At 46.2% G+C, this 20975-nt stretch overlaps 1 protein-coding gene across 3 annotated transcripts in view; it reads right to left on the bottom strand.

The window, feature by feature from the left end:
* Window positions 1–1938: 1938 nt before the first annotated feature.
* Window positions 1939–20975, bottom strand: part of RC3H1 (ring finger and CCCH-type domains 1) — a 64914-nt gene continuing 45877 nt past the window's right edge. For all 3 annotated transcript variants that reach the window (XM_036015368.1, XM_028530957.2, XM_036015367.1), the window contains 11 exons: window positions 17887–18168; window positions 17137–17351; window positions 14568–14929; window positions 13479–13646; window positions 9060–9209; window positions 7958–8171; window positions 7416–7506; window positions 7159–7291; window positions 5972–6115; window positions 5310–5425; window positions 1939–4441 (listed from right to left, as the gene is read on the bottom strand). In XM_036015368.1, coding sequence (XP_035871261.1) covers window positions 4291–4441; window positions 5310–5425; window positions 5972–6115; window positions 7159–7291; window positions 7416–7506; window positions 7958–8171; window positions 9060–9209; window positions 13479–13646; window positions 14568–14929; window positions 17137–17351; window positions 17887–18168 — 2026 coding nt within the window. In that variant the 3' untranslated portion in view covers window positions 1939–4290. The remainder of the gene's footprint in view (window positions 4442–5309; window positions 5426–5971; window positions 6116–7158; window positions 7292–7415; window positions 7507–7957; window positions 8172–9059; window positions 9210–13478; window positions 13647–14567; window positions 14930–17136; window positions 17352–17886; window positions 18169–20975) is intronic.

Genomic DNA, 20975 nt, shown 5'->3' with positions numbered 1-20975 from the left:
ACAGTCTCCAAAAAGGGAGGAAGGGGCGGCTTACACACAGTGTGGTGGAAGGTGACAGTCCCTGCTGGAAGAGAAACAGGTGAACGTTTAGCACTTTGACATTGGATAAGGCCAGCCAACTTGACCAGTTAACTTGAGATAAATCTATGTAGGCAGGCGGTACAATCCACTCACAAACACTTCGCGGTTTCACAATCAAAATGGCTACGATTTCCCCCAAACCGAAACGGAGTCCAGCACAAGTCTTTGGCTCTCCGGTAAAGACAGACAGACAGACAGGCGGACGCACGCACGGACGAACAGCAGGCTGCCATTCTGAACCAGACCTTTGTTTGCCTACCAGTAGGGCAAATACCACATTTGTGCATCACTGAGTAATAACACCATTAGAAAAGGCAACTTCACAGAAGTCATTGGCTAAGCGAATTCATTTGAATGCTCTGTCGTGAGGCGGCAGACTGTCACTGTTGCAGATCGGGGAGGGCAGGGGGAGGGGGGACGAAGGGGAATCTGCAAGATAGCGAAGGGCCAGAAAAAAAAAAAAAAGAGGAAAACCACTTTGAGGTCCAACCCTGGAGACCGATGGGAAGCCTGATGAAGTTATACATATATTCAAGTAGCAAACGAGAATCGCATCAATTCTGCCTTTGAGGCAGAAGAATAAATAGGAGGGAGCGACGAGGAGGAGGGAGGGGACACGGGTGGAAGAAGAGACTCAGCTGCGCTAATGCTGCGCCACATCCATTTGTATACGTTCTGAGCTGCTGGATATTAGTAGCTGGCATTAGAGATAGTGTCTTATCATTGGAATCATGTTAGTAGAAACCTATGCTATGACTAACTTCTGATTACAAAAGTACTAAGGAATAGATCTTTGGTCAGGTTAGCCTCTAAACTAGCCAAGACAGGGAAGCTATGGGACCCACCTAGTAACAATACTACCAGGAAGGCAAGAAGAATTCCACCTAAGTCAGAAATTGAATCTAGATGTCTTAGTCTTGGTTCTTCGACACTTTGCCAGGATCCCCTTGAAAAAAGAGGAAGTCAAAGTACTTTTATACTCCTACCTACGATAAAAGCCTGGTTTTTAGTCCAACAGTGAACACAGTGCTTATTGTTCCTACACGAACCCCCTCAGATTCACGCACGTCCATCTGAGACGTCCAAGTCCTTCCTTTTGAATTCAGTGAAATAGTTATCTTCAGAAGAAATTAATATTTTAATAAGTAGAAAGTATAAAAACTGTATTTTCTAGCTGACTGGTTTAATCTCTTAACTCTTTCTAAAGGCATAAATTTTAAAAGCCAAACAAATCAACGCCTGTCACAGACTTGGACAAAAGAGCAGTGAGAGAGCCGGGCAGTTTGGCCACAGCGGGCCACCTCCTGCCACAGGCTCAGCATCTCCGAAAACGTATCAGAGAGGAAAGGAAAAGGGAAAGAGAGCTGCAAACTTTGGAGGCTACACTGAGTCCCTAAAACTGCTCAGAGCCCTGGGCCAGCTGTAAGAATACCCTGGAGGGAAGGCGGGATGACCAGCGTGGGGCAGCCGTGCGCTGCAGGCACGAAGTGGGTCGGAATGCCCTTCCCTGCCCTCCGACACAGCCAGCTCTCCTTGCAAGGGTGGGGCCTCAGAGAGGTGCAGCTCGAGTTAAGGCTTCCACATAGGGGGTCTCCCTCCCCTCAGATGGAAATACCTTACACGGTGAAAGATGAAAGAACCGAGTTTAAGTCAACTGCCAACAGTGGCTTTCCTGGTTTACTCGGAATGGGAATCCGGTGTAAGTTCATCCCCGCTCCTGATGAGCGTGGGAGATCTGGACGGTGAGAGTGGGAGTGAGAGCGGGAGGGGGAGTGACAGCGTCTGAAGGAAATGAGGACAAGGGAGGTTATCAGGGGCTGCTATATGTATGCAAATGGAATTTTGCTTTTTTATTCCGAACTTGAACAAAATCAAGGCCCACAAGCTTCCTTCCAATACTAAAATCATTTTGGGTTCCAAAGGGAACCGACTGCTTCTAAAAGTCCGGAGTCGCCCGACCGTCCAGAGGAGAAGGGAGCCGTGCGGACTCCGCCCGCACAAGGCTGGGGGCCGGGGGCCGGGGGCCGGGGGCGTGGCCCCCCTGTGGCACGGAGGGGCGGAGACTCCTGGGACCCTGTTGGACACACCTCTGCTCCTTCTCCCCCACAAAAAAACACACAATAAGCACTTAAAGAGTCAATATAAAAGGGTTTTAAGCAAAACAAACAGAAACAAAAAAGCAAGTGTACTGACAAAGCAGGAAAATATGGATTCCAAAGAAAAACGCCTCATCTTTATTCAGTGCTTCTACCTCCCAATCAGTCATTTTATCGCAACAGCTGCGCTCATGCGAAAAAATCCTTAAAACATACCCAATATATATACAGATATAGCTATGTATATGTGTATATATATAATATATATAAATTTTTATTTAAATAAAAAAGAAAGCTCGAATCCCAAGCCAATATGTGTATATCAAATCCTTGACCAGCCAGGTCTGCAGGGCATAATCAAATTCAATGTGAAATAGTATATAAACGCGGTGCCTTGACTGGGCAAATTAAATAATCGCTACTCAAAAGAGTGTTCGGTTTGGACTCTCCTACTGGTAGGCAATGGCAGGACTGCCCCCCCTCCCCCCGCCCCCCCGGGCTGTTTCGGCGAACAGTATGATGGACACAGAGCTTAGACTGAGGCGGTGAGGACCTCAGCAAGAGTTGAGGGTTAAGAAAATAAGAAACAAGAAAAATACAAACTCTTGCTTTTACCCAACCAAAGCAATGCAGTAACTTATTACATAACCAGTGCTTTCTGTTTTTAGTAGTTAACCCAGAAAGGGGAATCGGAAAACCTCGGGCACACAGAGGGGTGGGAGGACAGCCACAGCGAGGGGTCCCCACTGAGCGGGTCGGGTAGGGTCTCAGCTCAGCACAGACGCGCCGTCAGAATATGTGCAGTGGAGCCAAATAACGGAAGTCCTTCTGTATTCTGTTCAACACTGTCACGAAGAACCTTTTCAGTACCGCAAAGCCAAGTCTCTAGACCCCGGCTTCTTGGTACTTACTGCCTTCCTGCGCTAATGATTCCGGACAGCAACGACTCATCGGCTCACAGACCATCCTCGAGATCCAGGCAAACCTCTCTGAAAGCCGGGGTGCCACTGCGGAGAGATGCTATTCCAGACTTTTGGGTTTTGAGAGTAAAGCAAAAGCATCCAGTGAAATAATGCGGCTCTGTCCCTGTTAAGCTCAAATCAAGTGCCGACTGTCCTGGGTTTTTAACATTCTACCATTTCGGCCAAAGTCCAGTTTGGAAAAGCACAGATCAACGGTCCCAGCCATCAGCTCGACAGAGGGGATGCCCTGGGCGTGTATCTTCAGGGCTGACCGGTTACGGTCCGTCTCTAAAGAGTCCCCACTGCTGGAGTCCGACTAATGATCGGGGACACCGGCACTGGCTGGGCTGCCGCCAAGTGTGTGAAAAGGATCCGTTCTATGGAAAACAAGGACTCACAAAAGTCAGTAACTATCTGACAAGCTAAAAACAAAAACAAGAACTGCCGGAACACCCCGGAACAACGACGACGACACGGTCTCACTGACACGGGAACACACGCCCACGACACGGGAGGGGCGCCCCCGAGAGGGAAGGACCGTGGCGGCTTCCGAAGAGCAGCTCGCCCAGAAAACCCGGTCCGCTGCACATTTTCCAACGGCCAGTCTGCGGCTGTCTGTCTGTCTGTCCGCCCGGCACCACGGACTTCTCAGAAAGGCCGGGGCTTTTTGTCTGTTTTAACTTACGGGGTTGAGAGACTGGGAAAGGACTGCGGGGCAGGAATTATACACTGGGTATGTAATAATACCAAAATACAAGAAAAGCCTACTTCATTAAGATCATACAATTAATCAAACAGAGTGTATATATAATATCTTCTTTTTTTTTAAAGCCCTGGATCCAAGGCGTCCAAAGTTATTAAAATAAAGTTCATTCACAGAACAAAAACAAATTTAATCTGAATTGCTTGCAGATACTGCTAATTTTCTTTTTCTCTTTTCTTTTTTTAAATTAAAAAATGCACTGGTGTGAGCGATGCGCAGGGCCGGCCAGGAGCAGTGGGGTCTGCGCACAAGGCTGCCGCAGCCGCTGCGCTCCGGCGCATCCTCCGGCCGCTCCCAGAGGGCGGGCGCGCGCAGGGGTCGCAGTTCCGTCTTCCTTCCGGAGAAGTGTTCTTCCTCCGGGAGAGGCGAGAGTGCGGCTCTTCCTGCTTCAGGGAGCAGGGCTGGGCGCGACCCCTGGCCTCTGGGAGTCGCTGTTGTCCCCTCCTCCCTCGGGGTCCTCCGACAGGTTCAGAGAGCTGGTCTGGTTTGACAGGAGGCCGATATTCTCTTGTGTCAAGGCCGATCCATTGGGTACATCACTGTTCACATTCAAAAAAAAGGAGTTGGAGTTTTCAAGAAAGGAGATAAAAATGATTACTTAGTAGAATAAAATCAACAGGGCTGTTCCTTTAGCAGTACGGACACGCTATGAATGGCTCTCGGACATTCAGGCTGGCTGGCTGCCAGTTTTTATAAATAAAGTTTTATTGGAAGACGGCCTGCCCGTTGTTTACATACTGCCCATGGCTGCTTTCACCCTGCAAGGGCAGAAGTGAGAGTTTTGACAGAGACTGCAAAGCCCATTATTTTAAATATTTAAATCTTGCCTTTCAGAAAAAGTGCTGATCCCTTACTAATATGACACTTTTTGAACCCAAAACAATGCATAGATTTAAACAGCCAAACCCTAAGCCTAAGAGCAACAGGGCATTAGCAGTCACTGTTGCCTATTGTCAGGAGTGTTAAGTCAGGACTGCGTATGGAAGTCTCAATACCTGATACGTGTCCTTCCACACCTGTAGAAGAATCACTAGATGGTATGGGAAAGACCAAATTAAAACCAGGGGTACAGAGTGATGGGGGGAGGGATGGGGGATTCTGAAAGAAGCTCAGTGCTCACTTTAAAAAGACTGGAAAGGTGTACATCAAAATGTAAATATTGGTTTCAAATAAAGTAAAAAAACAGAGGAAGAAAGAAACGTAACCATAAAATTTCTCTTAGGTCTTAACAGATAATTCAGCATTGGATCTGTTCTAAAATAAGCTTCATAACTCCTAAATTTATGTAAAAATATCCTTTCCTTAATATATACAGAATAATGATATTTGAAACACCAAATCATATTTCTAAGGGTATTTCTGTCACGACTGGGTAATATATGACTATGAAAACGTCCCATTCTTTACCTGAATGTCAATGTAAGGTCCTCAGCTGGAACCTTATTTTGGGGTTCCGGCTGTCCATTTTCTGCTTGCTTACTTGTATTCAATTTGCTTTTCATGTCCAGAGAACACTGGTTCTCCTTTGAAGGAGAAGGAAATAAATTCAGTTAGCTTCTATTTAATGGTGCTAGTGAGGAGAGACCAAACACAGGTAACACAAACCGATGGTCCAGAAAGCATTTAGTTCTGTAAAATGACCGAGGACAGAGGCAGACTCACGGAGAGACAGACCCAACAACGGAGTGCAACCCCCTGCTCACTACCCACGCTGGACAACGAGGAGGGGATGCTTCCAGTGAACACGGAAACATCCCACGTAAAGGATGACTTAGAAAAAGCCAACTACATTGAACTACCTTGCTTTCCCCGAATAGTTTTTGTAATGCAGGGTCCTAAGACAGAGAACACACTCAAACCGAAAGGGAATGAGGAGAGGAATGACAAAACAGGATGGAAGCCCACCTTCGTGAGACTTATTCTAAGTCTTCAGCACTCGTCGGAGTGCTTTGGGGTGATTATTCGATGGCTCTGGATGATTCCAGAACTCCAGAGCCACGCGCTCTGTGTCACGGCTGCAGAGCAGCTTTCCCGCCCCCTCCCCCCCCTTTTCCCACCACAACACTCACCAGGCTCAGCTCCCGGGTTCTCTTCCCGATTTCCCGCTCCACCTGGTGCAGTTCCAGGCTCAGCTGCTCACTCGAGATCATGCCAGGCCACTTCGGCGGTGCTGGCGGGGCCTGCGGCTGGCTTGCCAGGGTGCTCGCCTCCCTCTGCAACAGCAGCCCGTTACTAACAGCCGAGTGCACGGAGCCCAGCACACGCGCAGCTCAGCACGCTCCACACCACGCGCGGAACGGCCAGGCCCCACTCCAGACCACGGCCACAAGCAGCTTATCGCCCGGGCATTTGCAATGGACACAATGCAACTTACAAGGTGCCATCTCTTTCTCTGAGTGCCATTCGGGGAAAAAAATAGGGGACTTAAGCTTATTGAGCAGCGATTTAACCTTAGGTGTAAGTTGCTCTTAGAGAAGTCAACTAGAAATGTACACTGTTGCCCTCATTTACTGAATTTCTGACACATCCTGAAATTTATTTCAATGAAACCTCGTTAATGGCAATGACCTTTAACCAGAATTAAGTTAAATATGCGGCAAGATTGCAAATGATGCTGTTACTCCTTTGGGGCAGAAAATGGGTTTAGAAATTTCAGCTAAGAAGAAAAGCCACGAGTTAGCAGAACCCTGAATCTGGAGTCTGAAGATCTGGGCTCACACCCTACCCTCTGTGAAACTACTAAACTTCAAAAAGGGGAACAACGCCACCCACTCACCCTGCCTGTCGGGGACACGGCGAGGGCCCGCTACCGTGACAGTAACTTATAAACAAAAAGAACTACATTAACGAAGGTGCCATTGTTATACAGAGACTATTTTTTAAAGGCAAAGATCTAAGTTTCTATTTTTTTTAAAGATACATAAATAAATGCTGGGAATTAAAGGAAACAAGTTTCTAGAAGGTAAAGCAGCACGAAAACCCAAAAACCGATCTTGAGCTAAGGCGCACGTTGATGACTGCCTGTTGGGAAAATCCAGCTCACCCGTCTTCTGCTCTCGGGGATGAAATTCTGTTTCCCCGTCCCAGAACCAAGCTCTAAGTACTCACATTCTCTGAAGAATGGACACCTATCCTACCTCTCAAAAAGCAGACAGACCTTCAAGTTTTGCGTTCATAGCACCGGAAAAGGTCCTCCTTTTAACCCCTCCTTGAGCACCCCCGGAAACTGGAGGGGAAGCCTGTCCCCGGCTGGTACCTCCGGTCCGCGCAGCTGGGTCTGCCGGCTGATCTGGTGGTTCAGCTGCTGCAGTTCCAGGCGCAGCTGCTCCCTGTCAGCGGGCGGAAGGGGCTTTCCGTGGCTGGCCGCTTCGGACGTGGACGCCCTCTCCCTTTGGTGGGAGAGACAGCATGGGACACGTGAGAAACTTCACTGAAAAGGCACGGGCCGGAAGGACAGAGCGAGGAGGGGGCACAACTGTGAAGGCCCGCAGGAGCGGGCGGGGCGACCCGTACCTCTCACCGAAGTGTGCCTGCGGCGCCGCGCTCTGGTGCGGGGAGTACGGGGAGCCGCCCCAGCCGCCGTGGGCTCCGTACGGGCTGTAGTCTGTAAGAGAGGGGCTCGCTGCATGCGGTGCACCCCACCCACGGCCACGGCGCACGTCTCCTGCGTGGCCGTGCCCCGAAGGGCACAGGCACGCTGTGCGCGCAGCTCTCTGGAAAGAGCTCCACCGGTATGGGAACCGCGCACTGATGTTTGGTCCCCCCCCCAGTGGAACACCAGTCTTTGTAATTTCTCTTTTGACTGTATTTTAAATAAATGATAATGTATTATTTTAATGAAAAGCAAGGAAGCTATTAAAGAAAGAGGCAATGTTCGCATACAGGCATTTACTTTTAGTCTGTGCCCTGGAATTCCAGGGACAAGGCCACGGAGGAATGTGGGGGTGGCTGTCGCGGACGATCGCGGACAGCAATGACAGAGAGCGGGCGGTAGGGGTGGGGCTGGGGGTCACGTATATGAGTCCTCCAGAGAAGCTTACCCCTGAGGGTCTCACCTGACATGTTCATAGATTTTGTGGGAGCTCCCTGAGGTGCCATCGCCTGCAACGGGCCAGCACCCTGGTATATCGTTTTGGAGGTTCGCGAGATGGCACCAAACCGCGAGACTGTCGGCCGGTCTCCAAACGGGATGAGGTCGTCGTCACTGGTTTCGGTGGCTCTTCTCTGGTGGTCCAGCCGCTGGTCTCGCACGCCTTTACTCTCCACGTTCTGACGAGCGAAACGAGAAACCCACCCACACTTAGGTCTCGACTGAGGACCAAGTTACCGCCGGGGAAGGGGGAGGGGAAAGATGAGATTAGGGAGGTAGAGACAGGAGGATCTGATTACCTCTGTAAGGTTTTATTTCTTTAAGAAATAAAGAAACAATTAAGATAAAATAGTGATCTACTTTAAGCTCGGGTATTAGATAAACCGGTGTCTCATCCTTCTTTGTTAAAAAGCAGAAGCGCACAAACTTAAGTTCCGGTGCACCGCAACCCACTCGAGGCTGTGTGGCTACAATCCTGACTCACGCGCTTCTGTCTCACTGGGTGAAACTTTGTTGTGTAAACTTGGGCGAGAAATTCAAGATCTTGATTAGTTATGCAAAATAACTTAATTTGGGGTCTAAGAGACTGCTGGGTTAACTGCTACCTGCTCAGAAATATAATAAATGTTCTCTGTCTAGATAAGTATTAAAATATTTTTATTTATATCTGAAAAAACCTAAACTAGTATAGTGTAAATGTAATTCAATTGTACAGCAGAGATTGTAGCATGAAACTTTTTAAAAAATATATTTATTTTTAGAGACGGGGAAGGGAGGGCGAAGGAGAGGGAGCAAAACATCAACATGTGAGGGAAACATCAATGGGTCGCCTCTCACAAGCCCCCTACTGGGGACCCGGCCCAGGACCCAGGCATGTGCCCTGACCCAGAATGGAACCAGCAACCCTTTGGTTCCCAGGTCAGCACTCAATCTACTGAGCCACCCCAGCCAGGGTTAGCCTGGAACTCTAAAGCTAATCTCATTTATTTATGTCTACACTGTAATGGGGAATAATTTATTTGGTTGACCTTGACCTGTATTAATAATGGCTCAGTTATCACACATACCATCATTTCCGCACTCCCTGCTGCCACAGCGTCTTTGGGTTTTGCATCTTTGGTTCCAATGTAGGAGCCGATGGTGTCACATGACCAGGGAGAGTACTGGCTATAATCATTTCCTTTGTATTTCCCAGCCTTCAAGTCTTCATCCAAAAACTGCAGATGAGGGGAGAAAAAAGGAAACAAATAGGAAAGGGGTCCATGAGTAAACAACACGGAGAAAGTGGAAATATTGTAGCACATCACGCTGAAACAACATCTGACGGTTATTTGATTTGTCACAGATTCCTGTCGTCTACAAAAATAGGTACCAGGCCCCAGCTCTGCTAAACCCTCCCCTCAACATTTCTTTCAATAACATTCCAGGGAAACAAGAACATGAAAACTGTTTTTAATGTTCTGTACGATGATGTAATAACCTTTTTACTGAAATCTCTGTCATAGTAGTAATTCATATCTTGAAAGAGTTCTGGTCCTGAGCTTGACTCAATGAAGTGAAAATGAAAAGATGCCCACTTTCATTTTCTCGAGAGGAGTTCGGAAATCGTGGAACGACAGAACAGCTATTCCAGGTCTCACGTGTTCTCATGGAGACCGCGGCCCTCACACTCGGGGAGTGCCAGCGGCTGTCACGGTGCTTGTGTGTGCACCACCTCCCGTGCGCCTCAAGTCTCCCCAAGGCCCCTCCAGACCAGGGCAGTGCCCGGGCTTCAACATGGCTTTCGCTTGGCCACGGACACCTGCGCTGACACCCCAGGGCTGCCGGAACACTTCAGTGGCTCTGGGCCTCCCCCATCTGAGACAATCTTTTTCCCCCGAGTCCTCAGTGTTGGTCTTCTGCATGACACAGGGTCTGCTATTTCCAAATACCACTCGTTTCCAACCACAAGGCCTGTTTCCAAGGCCTCTTTGCTTTTTTTTTGGTTCTACCTCTATTTTTAAAATTTCACATCTTTTTTCATTTCTCCTCCATGTCCAAACTTCGTGTAGAACTTTTTAGAGACATGCTAAAAAGCTAGCTGTTTAGTGACCTACTAAAGAGTGATTTCCCCCCAATCCTAATATATCATGCAGCTGTTAAAAAGAATGAGATAAATTTATATACCGGCATACAAAACACGTACAAAACCTCAAGATAAATTACTAAATGACACTGTTAAAAATAACATGCTAGTTCATGCACAGAAAAGTTGAAATATCTAATAAATTGGCAGTGATTTGCAAAATGGGATTTTGGAGGGATTTGTTATGTCTGTTTAGAATGTACAAAGTTGATACAGCTCTGTGTATGTTGTTTACAATCAGAACTGAAGCGTAAATACAGCCAACCCAAGAATGACATGGGTTCGAACTGCTCAGACCCACAATACACGGCTACCGTTCAACACACTTACAGTCGGCCCTTGCACTCCCAGGCTCTGCACCTGCAGGTGCGCAGGGCCGACTGCGTGCACTGTTCTATGCGAGGAGCTCGAACGTCCACGGATTTGACACGTGGGCAGGTGCTGGAACCAACCCCCCACAGATACCGAGGGACGACTGCACGGTAGTCAAGTTTTTAGGGAGCCACAAGTCATACTCCAGTTTCTGACTTCGTGGGGGTTGGCGCCCCCATCCCGCATGTTGTTCGAGGGTCAACCGTACACAATAGCATTTGTGCGGCAGTGACTGGTCCTTATTTACCGAGCGCCTGCTCTGGGCCACGTGCCTCACGTCCCACTTGATCGTCACCGCCTCGCCGTGAGCAGGCTCCACCGTGCTCGGTTCACAGGCGGGAAACCCGAGCCCCCGGGGTCAGGGAGGCTGAGGAACTTGCGGAAGACCACATGCTGAGTGACACAGCTAAACCTCAAAGGTGCCTGACTCCACAATTAGCTCACTTCTCACAGCGTCATGTAGCTTCCCCTATTTCTTAAAAAGCACCATGGCAACAAGGTCCCAGGATGCCCCTAAGACACAGTTTTCAAAAACATGTGATGTTCATACTTTACGAGTAGAATTATATTAATAGAAGAGGCTATGAGCTTACTAATTAATCTACACTGCTATGGATAATCCATCCGAAGTGTTTAGATAGGAACGCTAGATATGGGAACAACTTTCATTTAGTAGATCACTTTCACAGACCCAAAGGTTACTGTTTGCTGTACGTGATCTGATGCACTTTACTTTTCATTGCCTGTTACTTACACTCTGTCGGACACCAATGTTGTTTAGAACTATGATTCCACACATAAAGGATGGGAGACATTTTCCTTACATACCATCAACTGCAACAATGCCGAGAAAACCTAACTGACTTAAAAACACACATATATACACAATAAATGAGACAGTGCGTACCATCAACAAACCAAAATAAATACATGAATAAGATCAACAAAGAGCTGTTTGTTTTTTGAAAAGGCAAAATGGATGAATCCCTAGCAAGCCTGAGAAAAATGACTGTTGCTGTCAGAAGTGGAACAATGAAGGCCACTATCGATGCTGTAGACATTAAAGGTAGTAGCACTCATTCGTGATGACTATCGGGAGTGTCCCGTAGAAACACAACGAAGATAACCCCCCAAATTACGGTGTATGGCCCTGCGGTGCTTCAATCAGTTTATCCCAGCAACTGTCTATGTCAGTGCTCTCTCTCTCCCGCCTTTCACCACTCCATCGGCCTCTCTCTCCTGTTCTCCCCAGCGACTTGACCATCCTGCTCCTTTCCTCGTTATTTAAATAAATCTTTGGCATATCTCATTAGTAAAAACAAACAAATGAAAAAAACTAAGGAGAGGGGAATTTCATTAACCTGGTAAGAATTATCTACAAAAAAACCCTACAGCAAATATGATGAATTAGTAAGAGCTCCGTTCACGTTCGCTCAAGGACTTCAGATAGTCCAGAACGCATGTGGCCGTCCCCCCTGCTCAGCACTGTTCCCGAGGGCTGGCTGTCGCGGGGGAGGGGAAGGGGAGATGCACGGACTGGAAAGAAAAAAGCAGAAAGCCAAATGGACACCGTTCGCAGAGGATACGACTGTGTGCACAGAAAACCAGAAGTAATCCGCTAACGAATACGAAGATTAATAAGGAAATTTAGCAAGGCCGTTGAATATAAGGGCCAATATGACCTACCTTATCTTCCCTCTACTAATAAGAAAGAGAAGGACTCTATCTAAAATGGCTTACAAAGCCGGTTACCCAGGAGTAAGTTTAATGGAAGATGTGCACGACTGAAAACTGTCTGACACACGGTGTCACTGAGAGAAATTACAGGTGATTCAGGCACGTGGAGGGAAGACCATGTCCTTGGAGACTCAGTATTAAAAAGATGTCACTTCTCCCCAAGTGGATCTAAAGCAGCACTGTTTAATGGAAACGAGACCCCCACACACAATTCAAAAACCTCTAGTAGCCACATTACACAAATAAAAAATATTTTTAAAGTTAATACAGCCAAAGCGTTATCATTTTAACATGCAATTAACATATATACATTAATAGAGTATTTTACTTGTGGGGGTGCTACGTCTTCAGACCCAGTGGCTATTTTACGCTCCTAGCACGTGTAATCTGGATGGACCGGCCGCACTTGGAGCACACATTAGCCGCATGTGGCTGGCGGCTCCGTACTGAACAGCACAGATCCAGAGTCGGTGTAACCCTAATAGAAGCTGCAGCAAGCAGACAGCCCTGGCCCGGTGGCTCAGTTGATTAGAGCATTGTCCCCCACACACCGAAACGTCGTGGGTTTGATTCCTGGTCAGGACACACACCTGGGCTGTGGGTTCATTCCCTAGTCAGGGCGCACACAGGAGGCAACCCACTGATGGCGTTTCTCTGTCTCTCTCCCCCTTTCTCTCTCTCTAAAACCAATAAACATCCTCAGATGAGGACTAAGAAATAATTGAAGCAGATTTTTTGTGTGTGGACAACAAAACGTGACTCTGAGACGTGTCAGCAGAGGTGACCGTGAGGAAGAACAGACCCGAGAAGCAAACACCACTGTGTATTAAGACCCATTGTGATGCCATACCCTGACGCCGTGGTGTTGGTGTAGGGACACAGGACCCAGCAGCGAGGCGGCAGGTGAGTCCTGAGACACACACAGTCACACCTGGCCGTGACAAAGGTGACCTGACTATGATGAAGGTGACTGCAGGGGACCCAGGAAAGAGGTCTTTTCCCTAAATGGCGCTGAGTCAATGAGATACCCTTTGGGGGAAGATGGACCTTGACTCCTGACACACTAGAATGAAAAAATCTCTCTTCTAGAGAGACTGCAGGTCTAAATGAGAAATAAAACAGTAAACCTTTTAGAAAGAAACAGGAAAATATTTTCATAACCTCAAGACCAGACAAAGACCACTTCAATAGGACATGGCAAACCGCTGGTAGAGGAGGAGGGGACAACGGAGACGAAAAACGCCGTGCTTACTTCCTCTGGGTGGAAGGGCGGGGGCAGCGTGGGTGAGGGCGCAAACGGCGGAGGGGAGATAACCTTCCTTTCCTCCAGCTGCGCCATTATTTCCTTCCGTCTCCGGTGCAGCTCGTCCAGGCTGGGGTGGGGCTGGGGCGGGGGAGGGAGCCGGCTGTAGGGCGTCTCCTGCGAACGCAAACATTAGTAAACACTAAAAAAGAATTTCAGAACACATTAATCCATTGAGCACATGTTTTAGATAAGCGGCAGCTTGTGTACTCATCTTAACATTTGGAAATACCAAGAATCAAAGTAAAACAAGCCCCTGCCCCAAATTCCCAGGATTTACCAAAGAGCTAAACTTAGGGGTTTTTTTTTTTTTGGTCAGAGACCTTAATTTCCAAATCAACCTACAATTGTTAATAAAACCACCTAAAGTTCAGAAACTAAGAAGGGTTATTAGTGAGAGTGGAAGAAATTTTTTCCCTTTAATAGTTTAATTTAAAAAACAAAACAGGCCTGGCTGGTGTGGCTCAGTAGATTTGAGTGCCAGCCTGCAAATTGAAAGGTCGCTGGTTCAACTTGCAGTCGGGGCACATGCCTGGGTTGCGGGTCAGATCCCCAGCTGGGGGCCTGTGAGAAGCAACCTACTGATGTATCTCTCACATGTTTCTCTCCCTCTCTTTCTCACTCCCTTCCCCCCTCTCTCAAAGTAAATAAAACCTTACAAACAAAAACAAAAACAAAGAAATAAGCCCTGGCCAGGTGGCTCAGTTGGCTAGAGCATCATCTCATGTACCAAAAGTTTGTGGGTTCGGTTCCTGGTCAGGGAGCACACTCGGTTGCGGGTGTGATCCCTGGCTGGGGTGTGTGCTGGAAGCAACTGATCTCTTTTCCTCCCACATCGACATTTCTCTCTCTGCAGCCCCCTCCCTTCTTCTCTCTCAGAAAACCACTATATATATCCTTGGGTGAGGTTTAAAAAAAAAATCCTACCCAAATGATGACAAGATGAAGAATAAAGGCATGCTGTCTCAGTAAAAAAAGGTCACTCTAAGCCATGCTCAAATTAAATCTACGCGGCAGTAAGAAAAAAGCACAGCGTACTCTGATGTACGAAGGTCTGATCTGCGCCGGGTGAGGAGCCACCGGGTAGTAGCCCTCCACCTGCTGGTACCTCTCTCTGGACTCGGGCACGTAGGACGGTACTGCCGGAGGCGGAATCTCAATGGAGCTTTCCCGGAAGATCTCCTCTCTGGGGTAAGACTGAGCAGGGTACACTCGACGGCCATCGCAGTGCGGCGGGTACATGGGCGGGTACTGGTGCGGCTGTGTGCCGTACGGAGGGTTTATGACGCGGTCCGGGAGGTAGGGCGGGTAATGATCCAGGTAGGGAGGTGCGGGCTCAGGAGCAGACGGCGGAGGCCGCACGAAGCGGGACACGCACTGCGGCGCAGGGTAGTACATTCCTGTGTGTTACAGAAAAGCGACAATGGGCCCATCGAGTTCTCCACAGGAGACTCTGTCTGTGCAAGTACTTGAACACGAGAGAATTAACCACCCACTGATTTCTTTAGGTGTTTTCCTCTCTGCTTATTTACTCAGGTTAGCCTTATGAAAAATAACATTTAAAAACTGTTCTTAAAAGTTATTGAAAACTAATCTGGTTTATAATCTGCAATCGGAGATTGGCTCTCTCAGTTGTTTGACTGTCTTTCAGGTATGACTCAACACGATGCGAACACTGGAAAGCAAAAACCTACGTTTCCCTGAAGTTTAAGTTGCACAAACCACTCACTTGCGTGAGTTCTGAACGTGCAACTGCGTTAGCCAGAGAGAGACCCGGCGCGGGCCCAGCAGCTACCGTGTTGCCCCAGAGCTCAGGCAACAGCTGTGCCAGGAGCGTCCCCATTTCCAGACTTCTGCCGCCTGTGACGTGATCCTGGAGCTTGCAGGCAGGACGCAAGTTTCCCGTTTCTGCTGCCTCCTCCCTGCAGCAGGTTCTTTCGGCGGCTAGTGCTGCAAGTGCTGCTGAAGGCCTCGCTTGGGCCGGCTCTTCCTGCACCTTCCACGGGTTTTATAAACACCCGAACTTCCTGCATTACACCTCTTTCTGCTGAACATCGAACCCTAACTGGTGCACTGTATTTAAAGTCATTTCAACAAAGTAATAGCTGTATGCTGTTTCTGACACAGAGATCCAACACTTCGGTTTAAACGTTGGGTGTTTGCCCTGGCCAGTGTGGCTCAGTTGGTTGGAGCATGTCCCATAAACCAAAAGGTCGTGGGTTTGATTCTCAGTCAGGGCACATGCCAAGGCCACAGGTTCAGACCCTGATCAGGCAGCACGCAGGAGGCAATCAATCAATGTCCCTCTCTCTCTCTCTCTCTCTCTCTCCCCTCCCTTCCCCTGTCTCTAAAATCAGTAAGCACATCCTTGGGTGGGGATAAAAAATTGGGTGTTTATTTTTTTCACAGGAACTGTATATAGGAAATGTCAGTCATCTACAGTCCTTCATTCTCCACACCTAGTATTATCATTCAAACTGGCTCATTTTTCAAATTTGTCTATTTTCTAAAATCCCTCCTCTTCTTTCCCACCACACTAATTCAGACTTCAACGCTCACACCTGCGTCAACGATAGTCTCCTCACTCCTTACCGACTCTAGTCTCATTCTTCCAGCCCACCAGTAACTTGTTCCATTCCCAAAACCTCTCCTTAGGGCATTCCCCCATAGCCCCTCTAATTTCTCAAGCTCTCAGTGAGCTCCCAAGGCTTGCAGTCATTGCGACCACACGAATACTAAGCAACACAACCAAACACCTCATTTTTAACACACATACAGTGTATACAGGCGTACTTCGCTTGCTTGCATTTTGTTTACTGCATTTCACAATAATTGCATTTTAAAAAACTGAAGGTCTGTGGCAACCCCGGGGAGCGAGTGTACTGGTGACAGCTTCCCAACAGACCCAGCTGACAGTCAGCGGTTTTTACCGATCAAGTATTTTTAATTAAGGGATGTGTAGTAGTTTTTGGACACAATGCTGCTGTACCCACTAACACACACTAGTACGGCGTAAACATCCCTTTTATACACACTGGGAAACCAAAGATTCGTGTGACTCGCTTTACGGGGATCTGAAACCACACCCAAACGACCTCCGAGGTACGCCTGTACACACACACACACACACACTCACCCATCGAGTTTTCTCTTCTTTACTAATACAACTCCACGCTATAAACTCCCTCTCTGTATGCTGCATTTTTCGTTTATATGATGGGACCCAGAAAAATATTAGGTGATAACTGAAAGAGACAGAAATATACTGTGCCTCCTTAATTTATACCCACTGTAATGTATTAAAAACATTTTTCATGCTTGAAGAAAATTTTGGTCAGGCAAATATATACTGCCTTAGCGAACTTCCATTGTCTACGTGGCCGACTTGTTATTTCCATGAACATGTGAATATGTCTAATACACAACAGCCTTATAGCTTGGCTACTTCATTTATTCTATACTGTTTCGTTGGTCACAGGATCTGTTTTTTCCAAACCATTAGAAAGCACACTTACCTTACGGAGGCCGCTGCAAAAGCGACCACTCCTACCTGGACTCGTCCCCTAAGAGCTAAGAACAGTGAGTGCAGCAAAGGAAAGGCCATTACCCTGCTGATAGGGCGCGGGCTCGAAGGGCGGAGCTGCTCCCCGAGGGTCCGGATAGTAGACATCGGCCTGCTGCGCGGGGTACGGCTGGGAGCCCCGCGGCACCATCTGGAGCGGCTTGGTGACGGGCATGGGAGGCAGGTCTGTCAGGCCCCGTGGAGGTACAGGATGCGGATTCACAGCTAGGGCAGGGATGCTCTTAGGGACCGATTCCAGCCTGCAGGAAGAAAATTCTGCAAGTCAGACTTAAGGTCTTGAATTGTTCGGACTGTTAAATGTAAAAAAATAAATTGTCACAATTTGGGAAATGATTTTCTTCCAATAGTCATTCCTTCTACAAAATTTACAAACTTTCATCTTATTTCACTTACGTGAACTTTCTTACAAAATCAGTACCCAGAAATCAGGAATAAAAAACCCCCGAAGTGGCAAAGAAATGAATTAAAAAACACTGATTATTCTTCCTTCCCTCTATTTTACATTTATAAAAAAGAAACTTGAGCCCTGGCTGGTGTGGCTCAATGGATTGAGCGCTGGCCTGAGAACCAAAGAGTCGCTGGTTCAATTCCCAGTCAGGGCATATGCCTGAGTTATGGACCAGGTCCCTAGCTGGTCCATATATGTGGAAGAAGCAACCACACATTGATGTTTCTCTCCCTGCCTTTCTCACTCCCTTCCCCCTCTCTAAAAATAAATAAATAAATAAACTTTAAAAAAGAAACTTTAAAATAAATGCTAGGAAAATGACATACAGGTCAGGAGGGGATCCGGGGGCGCTGCTGCTCAGATGATCCATCTTCCCTGGTTTCAGACTGGAGTCGTAGCTGGGGTCGGTCCCTCGTGGGATCAGCTGCGTGACCGTGTTCCCTGCTGACACAATCCCGTTGGGCAGAGCGGGGGGCTTTCTGCCGGGCAGATCCACGGTGCCGTCGTCTGGGAGGACGGCCGCTGCAGGCAGGCCCACCTCGTTCAGCTGGCCCAAAGAGGCGCTCAGGGGTCTTCTGGGAACTAGGCGTTTGTTCATCTTACGGAATCTACACAAAAAGCAAAGGCACACACCACAACCAAAATCACAAAGGCAAAACCAGCAACACAAATGTCCTTAAGAAACAGGTACAGACGTTAAAGATTCCAAGTACATTATTTTCTAGAAATTCTCCGCCAACACTGACTTTAGCTATGGATCTGAGCACGCGTGTGCATGCGCATGCATGTCTGTGTGTATATATTCTATGAAATCTTAAGACACACTAAGTATAAAGTTCCTCATGATATTTGTAACATTACAAATCATGCTAATATTTGAATGAATATAATTATTTTTATTGAAAAATTTTTTTCCCTAAAACTTATGGGAGGAAGGGGTAGAAAAATCTTTAGAAGACAGTTTTCTGCAAGATTTTAGGTTCCCTTCAGGTGCCTTGGGATACTGTGAGCCTACATTGTAAATTAAGAGTAAAACAAAAAGCCAATGTGCACTGAGAAAAATTTATTATTTGTTCCGTGAAAATATTTAAGCAATCGAGAATTGCAAGTTGTATCAGATCTGATTCAGAGATGCTGCTGTTGTGTGTACCCACATAAAGCTGGGATCACTTCAAAGCTGGGCTCACGGAAACAATGGAGGATACCGCCTAAATGTGAACATGTGCTTCGGTGTGAAAGGCGAGCAGATGCCGAATCCAACCACAGGGAAAAACGAAGCCCTCAGACTCGGCATCCTTGCTCCTCGACAACGAAAGCAACTCTCTTTACAACTACCTAGTGCATTTTAAAAAATTTCAAACACAAACCCCCAAAAGAGTAATGCTATTTTTTTCAAATCTTTTCTGTGTGTGGCAAATTTCTGGGGGAAACCACTGTTAACAGTTTGGCATTTAATCATATAGATTTTCCCTCTGTACACTTCCTTAATATTCATATGTGCATAAGATTATTGTTTACAGAAACAGGGTCATATATGATTGGTTAGTAATATTTTCCCCTCCACTTTGTAACCTTGGCCATTCCTTTATGTCAGTGCATTCTAAGTTATTCCTAATTTTTTTCTATTAAAACAATGTAGTAACAGATGATTATGTACACGTATTAGTACCCTGTGTGAGTGCCCAGACGCAGAATCACAAAGTCTCAGGTATGCATGTTAGAAACTATGTTAATGCTCCAAAACAATTAATAACCACCCCCACTGACAGTGTCTTTTATGTTAGCACCGCACCAAACACTGGGTAGTATCAGTCTCTGTTAACTGTTAGTTCAAGAATATCGACTTTTGTTTTTACTTGCATTCTTTAGCAATGAGTGAAGGTGAACACAGCTTCACATGTTTACTGGCGATCGGTATTCTACTGTTTTTTGCTCATTCATGTTCATGTTCCATCTATCTACTGGCCTTTCTTTCTTACAGATTTTTAAGAGCTCATTCTGTGTTAGGGATATCAGCTTTTGTATATTATCTCCCTACTAATCTTTTTTCTTTTAATTGTGGTGTTTAGGCCATATCTTAGTTTTTAATTTTTATGTAATCAAACTTATCAATCTTCTCCTTTATGGATGCTGGGTTGTCATTCTTCAAAAACCCTTTTCCTATTGTAAAATTATGTAACAACAATAAAAGTCTTTAAGTATTCTATGGTTTCCTTCTTAAATATTTGAATTTCTGATATATTTATAATTCATTCTGGTGTAAAGGTAATAATCTAGCTATTATACGTCAAATGGACAGCAGTTACTCCATCCACTTTTCTCTTATTGGTGTGAGTGCCACCTTGAACACGTGTGCCAAGTCCCGGCATGTGTCTGGAGCTCTCTCTACATTCTCTATTATGTTTCATTGATCTATCCTAATACTATAGCCCGTATACATTTTAGCTCATAATACAGACTACTGCTTATTATTCTAGTTACTAGTCTAGTCCCTACTTTTTTCAGAATGTGCTTGGCTATCTGCATAATTTTCCAAATAAATGATTGTTAGGTCCTAAAAATCATCATGTGAAGATTCTACTTGGGATTTCAGTGAATTTACTGTTTCAGAGAAAATAAAACCTTTATAATGCCCAGTCTCATATAAAAATACAGTATTCTTCTTCTTTTAGCCAATTCTTTCCTATGTTCCCAGCTAGCCTACTAACTCAATGCATATAGGTCTTGAAACTTCTTACAGTTTACAATTTCATATGTATCTTTTTGTTGTTAATGCAAAAGGAATCTTTAATTTCACTTTACTGGTTTATATGACAGCAATTCATCAAAAATTTTTTTTGATTTGCAATCTTACTAAGGCCTCCTTTCTTTTTTGTTAAAGATTTCACTTATTTATTCTTTTAGAGAAAGGGGAAGGGAGGGAGAAAGAAAGGGAGAGAAACATCAATGTGAGAGAGAAACATCGGCTGGTCGCCTCTCACACACACCCCAAACAGGGACCGAACCCGCAACCCAGGCATGTGTCCTGAACGGGAATCGATTCCCAACCAACTGAGCCATGCTGGTCAGTGCAAATTCTCATTTCTTTAGCTTCCAGTGCTCTTCTTGAATCGCTCTGTATAATAATTTTAAGACTGTTTTACTCTCTTGTTCACATACATTTGCTACTACTTCTAGAATATTAAATAATTGTTTTACTAGCACAGAAGTTTGCTTTACTCTTAAATGAGACTAAATCTAACATTTACTAATTAAGCATGATGTTATCATGCTGGCTTATAAGATATAATGTTGAGGAAGTGCCTATGATATTTTTGTTCTAATAAGGGATTTTGATCTATCACGGACATTAAATTTTATTCAAATGCCTTTTGGCATTTTTGGATATGATCGATCACAAGGTATTTCTTCTATA

The sequence above is a fragment of the Phyllostomus discolor genome, chromosome 14 (assembly GCF_004126475.2).
Source record: "Phyllostomus discolor isolate MPI-MPIP mPhyDis1 chromosome 14, mPhyDis1.pri.v3, whole genome shotgun sequence".
Taxonomy (NCBI): domain Eukaryota; kingdom Metazoa; phylum Chordata; class Mammalia; order Chiroptera; family Phyllostomidae; genus Phyllostomus; species Phyllostomus discolor.
This window is presented reverse-complemented; position numbering and strand designations above follow the sequence as displayed.